Source organism: Arachis hypogaea, chromosome 1 (assembly GCF_003086295.3).
Source record: "Arachis hypogaea cultivar Tifrunner chromosome 1, arahy.Tifrunner.gnm2.J5K5, whole genome shotgun sequence".
Lineage (NCBI taxonomy): Eukaryota > Viridiplantae > Streptophyta > Magnoliopsida > Fabales > Fabaceae > Arachis > Arachis hypogaea.
The window spans coordinates 78,257,771-78,266,090 of record NC_092036.1 but is presented as its reverse complement, the minus strand read 5'-3'; the positions used below and the strand labels follow the sequence as shown (position 1 = coordinate 78,266,090).

General features: G+C 32.2%; 1 protein-coding gene across 1 annotated transcript; it reads right to left on the bottom strand.

Moving 5' to 3' along the window:
- Positions 1-2,359: 2,359 nt before the first annotated feature.
- On the bottom strand, positions 2,360-8,116 carry LOC112695242 (uncharacterized). Its single transcript, XM_025747505.3, has 4 exons — positions 7,841-8,116; positions 7,464-7,640; positions 4,979-6,352; positions 2,360-2,684 (listed from the first exon to the last, which is right to left on the bottom strand). Exons 1-4 carry the CDS (start codon positions 7,853-7,855, stop codon positions 2,649-2,651), a joined length of 1,602 nt encoding a protein of 533 aa, XP_025603290.1. The 5' UTR covers positions 7,856-8,116; the 3' UTR covers positions 2,360-2,648.
- Positions 8,117-8,320: the final 204 nt, after the last annotated feature.

Genomic DNA, 8,320 nt, shown 5'->3' with positions numbered 1-8,320 from the left:
GTACTCAAGCTCCCTATAAAAATATCACCTAATCGTAGGTGGGTTTAGTATACATTATTTTTGCTTTAATATTTTATTATTTATCGTATGAAATATATAATGAATTAAGAACTTCGTAAATGCTTTTAAATTATTATTATTATTATTATTATTATTATTATTATAAGAAAAAAATATAAGAAAACAATAAGAATATTAAACAAGGTGAATAATGTAATAAAAAAATTAAAATTAAAACGATTTTATTAGATAGACAATGACATTTATGAACATTGTAATTAATGGGTTTTAGAATTGGTCTGATAAAGTAGAAAAACATTCTACTCCCAAATTACCTCTTAAATTCTAATATTAGGATAATTATCTATACACATAGTAAAATGAACATCCATTCATTTTTAATTATGCATGAGTAAACCAAATAAAAGAGAATAACCATCCAATTAAGAATCAACATAACCATCTGCATACCTATTGAATTGAACATTCGGTATATATTACTGGTAACTATTTAATCAAACTAACTACATAAGTACTAAACTAGTAACACATCCAGCATGTGTTACTAGTAACTACTTAATCAAACTATTCGTATAATTATTAGACTAATAACATATGTCGGATGTTCAATTCAATAGGTATGCAGATAGTTTTTTTTTAATTCGGTTTTCTCATGCACACTTAATAATGATTGGATGTTTAATTCACTAGGTTTGCAAATAATTATCCTAATATTAGAATTTAAAAAATAATTTAAGGAGTGGAGTGTTTTTTTATTTTATTGAGCTAATGCTAAAACTTATTGTCCATATTATTCACGAGAGTCATTTTCTATTTAGTAAAATGGTTATACTAACAACACTTATTTCTTTTTGTAATATTTAAAACTTAGATAAAAAATAATAATAAAATGACTAAGTGTGTACAATTTTGGAATACACAATAGAAACGCTTGTTAATATATTCTGTGCAAGAGTGGACAAACTTTAAACTAGTGTTGCGTTTTCAGTTCACCCATCTTGATTATGAAAATTGCTATAAAACCCCACAATTTTACAAGAATTTTTTTAAGTTAAAAGGCATAAACATCTTGAGTCTTTAAGGAAACAGCCCCATTTCCTTTCGTCAACAAACCAAATATGAAAGTAAAACAGTAAAATACTATTTTAATTTCTAATATTTAGATAGAATTTTAATTTTATTTTTAATATTTAAAATATTTTATTTTTATTTTAGTCTTTTAATTAAAATTAAATTATTAAAAAGTTATTTTTTTTATTATTCTATTATTATTCTCAAATTACTACAACTACATACCATCATAATTACTACGATTTCAATTTTTGAGAATCTAGAAGAAAACTATAATAAAGAAAATGATATTTAAAGAAAAATTTGAGTAATGAACTAAAATAAAATAAAATAAAATATTTGAGATAAAAATATAATATTTCAAACCTTAGAAATGAAAATAGAATTTAATTCAAATATTAAAAACTAAAATAATATTTACCTAAAGTAAAGTAGTCATCTATCAATAAACAAAAAATAAATTAATAACTATTTTACATCTAGAAAGATTAAGATTTTTGACAAAAAAATACAAATTACAAAATGAACTTATAAAGATATTTTTTTTTCATCTAACAAGATGAACCAAACATATAAATGACTAAACATTTAGGCCGTATTTGTTTATAAGTACATACAAAAGTATGTTTGACATGATGGACAAAAATATTATATTCAGAGATACTAAATTACCAAAAAAGACAGCTACTAACCAAAATCACAACTTATTTTTTATTTTTTATTATTCTTATTAAATTTTTATAATTATATTTTTTATTATTATATTTTTCTTCTCAAGATTTTTGAATAAAAAAAAGAACAAATTGAATTTTATAATTTATTTTAATTTATTCTTTGTTACCAAATAAATTAACAAAATACAAAAACACTTTTTTTTATATTTCTGTCTTTTGTATCTTATTTTTAATGTCTTGTTTTATTTTTTTCTCATGACAAAATCCAACCTTAGTTAAATTTGTCAAATAGAACATATTTTTAAAAAAAAAAATTTGTTATATACATTTTTGAGATTTATTTTATTAAAATCATATTCTTTCGAAGCTCATATGATTACTTAACAAAAATATATGGAAAGGTCTGGGAACCAATAATTTTTTAAAAAATTGGTCAGCATTTAACTATTAAAAAAAATTGAATGATCTCTCACCATTAGATTTAATCTCACACAATTAAAAACACTATTAATAACTAATTGATCGTTACAAAATACAAAAATTGCTAACCCTAACACTCCTCAAAAAACAATTATGAACAAGCAAACACTATCAGCGGGAATATAAAATTTTATAATCAGCAAAATTTCTATTGCGAACATGGCCCCCGTAAAAAAGGGCAGCAACAACATACATAAATCTATGTTTTTTATATAATAATAATATAATCTAAGCTACGGATGATAACAACGTAGATATATTATAGTAATACATGTTATATTATTAACACATTCCACAGCTCTACCAAACGTAAAGCATCATCCTCATAGAAACACAAGCTCATTGGACTGCTTTCTTTCAGCTCTTTCGCTTCATCATAGCATTAGACGGTTTCCCTACTGGCTACTGCCACCATTTCTTCTCAGACAAAGATATGAGCTGCAAATGAAATTGAATGAACATGTTAGTTTCTTTTCTCTTTAGTTTCATATTACAAGAACATCTTTCTAATTGCTGAAATATATTAATGCCTGCCATTCCCTTTATTTATTTTCAATCCTTCCTTTAGCAGTTAGAATAAACTAGTTCAAAGTAAGGAAGAAGCATGCTTCTACAAAATACAGAATCCATCATAAAAAATACTTGCTGGGAAAAAAATATTAAGGGCAAGAAGTCAATGCATGCTTATGATCTAGCCTCGAGCAAAATGGTAAAAAACCAGATGCTTTAAATTGAACCGGGAAAAAGAAAACGAAGTGTAAAAGTTGCAAAATTTGGTTTAGTTTAGGGAACACAATATAATTCAAGTCAGCGCACTTAAAAGAATAGAGAAGGCAACGACACTTCAATTATAAAAAATAAAAAATAAAAAATAAAAAATAAAAAGAGCAATACCATATGACTAACAAAATTTATCATTATTGACCAACTCTAATCTAAACACTAAAGACTAAATCTGAATCCTAAACCCTAAATTCTAATAGTATAAAAATAAGATGTTGACCCAAAGTGTTGGGTAATATTGATAAAAAATATTGGCCACCTAATAACATTTCTCATAAAAAAAATATGCTAGTATACGTACTGCATTTTAAAGTAAAAATATTTAACACACACAAAAAGCAATGCCAAATTCATGCAAACAAGACAAAGCATTTCTGTTGGTAAATTGATGCATGCAATTTAAAGCAAACCTCACAAGAGGATGTTTTAAGATACACAAGAAGAACCAATCAGTAGAACTCAGCTTGCATTCAACAAAGCATACATTTTACAGGAAATCAAACCCTGGTTATTCAGAAAATTTTGGTTATGGGAGGAAAAGATGACAAAAGAATATAATAAACAAGTTTTCTTTAAGTATTTTAAGGGTTAAACTTAATTTTATCTTTATTGTGGAGTCAAAATAAATATTGGGGGCAAACTATACATATCGCTGTAATTTACAACAAAATTACAAAACCTTTGTGGGTGCAAATGCCCCCAAAACACTTGACTGTGGATCCCCTTCCACCCCCAACACAAAAAAAAAAAAAAAACAAAGCTGCTGAGAAGTATCATATGGCATTGGTATTAGTCATTCTATGCAAAAAATTGATGTTTTAACTGTCTGATAATTGCGTGGAAAGTATAAGTAGGGTATATATGCAATATATTGCACAAACTAAGCATCATATTTAGAAACAATTACCTATTCTAGGGTCAAAAACAGTTTGCATATCTGTAGAAGGCTTAATTTAACACAAAGATGCGATAGATTGCACAAAAGTATCAGAAATAGAAACAAATGTGATTAAGCAACACCTTGTCCTAAGAATGAACAACCCAAATATCAAAGATCTGCATTTCCACTAAGGAAATTTTTTTGCTACAGCAAAAACCTCGAAATCAAGAAATGGTCTATGAGTGAGATTTGCTTATAGAAAGACTTTATCATCATGTTTTTAAAAATATTCCATATGATGAAACAGTGATTCATATTTACTTTTTCATAGAAGACAGTTTGTCTTAGGGGAATACCCCTGAAAGATGACACGGGTGGCCAGTGAAAACAAGAGTGGGAAGGTTTCTCGGAATAGTGGGGAATTCAACGGTGGGTTCAAATGGGACTTGTATGCATTATGCTCATCGACTTATGAGTTCATTCTTTCTTCACCGAACAAAAGAAACATAACTGAGCTTCATAAATCTATTCTGTCTTAATGCTAAAATAAGAACCTTTTTTATGTTTGGTGCAGCTAATAACTACAGAGACCAACAAGTCTTTTTCTCAACTTGGATTGATATATATATATATACTGAAGATTGTTTCCAACAATAAAAATTCTTCAAATGTCAATTAATAGACTAACTAAAACAGTTATTTTAATCCTTTGGGAAGATCCATATACCCACACAGACACACTTGAAATTATGTAAATAAGAAATGCAAAAGCACAATAATGTTTTATTCACATGTTTATCAAATCATGATAATATTGCTTTACTGTGTATAATAGTGAAGAAAAACAAGTTCAAAACCACGGTGACTAGTTTGCTACTGCATTTTTTTACAGCAATATGTTATGGATTTAATTTCAATATACTGTAGCTTTTTAATACAATCACCCAACCAAATGCAACTACACAATAAAGTTTGTTTGACATTTACTAAAACTACCTCAAATGTAAACGACAAAATTTATTTGAATGAGCATTGCTGAAAACGGAGAAATAAACAACTATTAACCAACCTGTCGAGCAACCTGTGCTAATCGCCTGCTATCCCGAGATGATTCAGTCATTGTGCAAGACTTCTGAGGCTCCGCATTACCATTTTGCTTCTCTACACACTTTTGTTTTAAACTGCCATTTTCAGGAGAGCAATCAACATCAGGGGTGCCAACAGACTCCTTCTTGCGTTTTCTCCGGAATGTGTACTTGAGAAACTTATCATTTGAAGATGGACAAGAAACTTTTTCATCTAAATCAGAAACCTTCGCATCTAGCTTATCTGGTGATCCATTAGGGGCCTCACCATCTGCCCCACATGCTGGAACCTCCAAGCATTTTGTGGACAAACTCTCTTCTCTTGTCAAGTCTGATTTATCCAACAATTCCTTATCATCTTTAATTCTGTTCAGACCATTGCAAGCTTTAAGAAATACTTCTCCCTTTTCAGTATCTTTATGAGATCCTGATTTCTCAACCCTGCTATTCGCATTTGTGGGCACTTTAGTGACAGGAGGAGATGTAAGATCCTTCTGAGATTCATTTTCATTCAAAATAGAAGGTTTCACCATTGAGAGGTCATTTTTATCCAATACACATGGAGAACCATTGTCATGAAAAAGATCTGATGCTTTATTTGTTTCCTCAATCTTGTCAGAATACAAACCATATTGAAGACTCATCTTTCTACCATATAGAAGACCCGCATGTCTACCGTATCTTCTTTTCTTCCTATGCACAGGGATTTCAACAAGGCCAGCATTTTCTTCCACCAATTTAGATTCATCTGGCTTCGCTTGCTCTGAAATATTATCAGCTTTGGCATCAATTGCCACAGGCATCAGTTTAGCTTCTTCATGCACTCTTACTGAAGTTTCAGCGGGCAGACTATCCAAATTTTCTGAAGCTGACATATTTCCATCAAAGAGGCTCCGTTCAAATGCCCGTACTCTCTGTGTGCACCCATTTCTGTAAAGCTCATGCTCTTTCCTCCTAATGACTATGGATGCAAAATCGGGGTTATTAATGTAGCAGTTGTTTGTATGATCATGTGACCCACAGCATTTACCTCCAGCATTTATTCCATTTACAATTGGATCCCTAACATCAGAAACTGAGGCTGATTCGAACTGTAAATCAGGAGCAGAATTGACAGATCCATCATAAGGATTAAGTCTGTTCTCCTGTGGAAGACTTTCCTGAGCCTCAATTTCACCGTCTATGCTTTGTTCAACTGAGGGATGCATTTGGTGTTTGGTCACATTCTCCAGCTCATCCTGCACTTCTCTCAGCTCAGCCCTTAGGTCTCTGACTATTTCCTCGGCTTCTTGAAGCTGAGCTTCAAGCTCTTCAATCTTCTTCTGCTGAGTCTGTGATGTCAGCTCTGCTTCTTTAGCCTGTGAAATTGCCAATAGAAACAATCCCTTAGAGGTGATTTAACTCAGATGACTAAAATGCTTGGATTCAGCTATACAAGTTACTGCCAACATGTTGAGCTATGAACATGTGATAACATAAGTATGCACTCCAATGCTAGTAAGCTGAAAGCAAATTGCATTTGACACAAGACAGCTGTATTTTAGCTCAAACTGGAAAGAAGATACAAGATACATTTCATTATGCGATATGACTCTCCAACTCTTGCACAATCCTATAATGCACATTGCACAAACATAAAATAATTCAGCTATTATAGAGCCTGCACTCATTATCAAGTCAGCTTCTTCCCGAGACCAAACCGTGCATTAACTGATGCAAAATTAGATAACTGCAAAAATGCTAGTTTAACTCTCTCACATTGAATTATAAATATATCATATAGTTTCAAAAATGTATATTGTTTGCATCTGTTTAGTGACCCCCACGAATGTGATAAAACAAAATATAGTCAATCCTTACCATTCTTAGTACCAGTTCGTTAGGCCTAATCCCGTATTCCAAATAAGTGAATGCAGTAAGTGTTAATGTGATTAACCAATTATAACAAATAGAGGTAAGAACAGTGTGATGATTCTGCGAAGTGAAGGCTTCTTTGACCAATAATGTTTGAGATGCCAAACATTGATGACATTCAATCAATGGAAGAACCGTTAAACTTAAATGACATGCCACCACCATTCAAGCATAACCATCACAAAGGCAACCCACATTTCAGGTGTTTGCAATGAATGCTAACAGCGCGACAATTTTCTTTGTCATTCAACTTCAGCCAAGCCTTTTTTTCTCATGTCCCATGCATTCAAAGGGTGCATACTACCATTCAAATATACCTCGAGAAGTCGACAAAGACGGTTGCAAACAATTACTCAACAATCCAATCCAATCCAAGAACTAAACCATACAGAAACTTTCTTAATCGAGCTAGAAAGAACCAACGAAACAAAACCCACTCGCAAACACAATCCTCCAAATCAAGCGCGCACGCACACACACGCAAGCCAATCGAAACGCATCGATAACAAGAAGCACAGAATCAAAAATAAAAAATGAAATAGCAATTGTTTAGACCTTAGAATCAAGCATTTGTTTGAGTCTGAGAAGCATCTGAAGCGCCTCTTCCTTAGTGGAAAGGAGCTCCTGCTGAAACCGCATGGCCTTCCTCTCCGACACCATGATTCGCGCCGCGGCCTCCTTCGCCGTGTTCAGTATTATATCGGCGTACGCCTTCTTCAACGCCGTCAATTTCTGATCACAACAACCACCAAAATTAAAAGAAAACCCAGCGAGAATCAACACCACTGAACCATTCCCCCAAAATAAACCCAACCAAAAAAGAGAGAAAAAGAATCCATTTCCATCCAACAAGGTGAAAAAGAAATTCAGGTAGAGAAAGTAACAATAAGAAAAGAATGAAATGCACGGTTGTTGGTGACGAAAGGGTTTACCTCCGAATCATCCATTGTGGTCTAAAGCATCCGAAAACGGATTGTTGTTGGGTTCGGTGGTTTTGTTAAGACTAAACAAGAAAGAGGGTATCGAATGAGGGGAATAGCCGAATAGGGGAAGTTTCTTTCTGTTTTTTTTTTTTTTTAAATTAATCTTTTTCTTTCCTTCTTTCTTTCCCTCTTTCTTCGTATGTGAGTCAGTAGTAGGAGTAGTAAGGAGTTGTGTTTGTGTAGTTGTGTTGTTGTGTCTGTTAGGAAGTGAAAGGCCTTCATTATAATTACGAAATTGCCCTCCGCGTGATTTTATTTACCAGTTCATTCACCACGTCGCTATCACAAACCGTATCACCGGGCGTTGCTGGTCGCTCTCCCCGGTTGATGCTTGTTTTACACAATTAACCCGTGGAGTGTAGGGTCCACCAGCTCCATCTCAGATGCTTGACGTGGATCCTGAAAACCTTTTACTCCGTGGAAATGAAA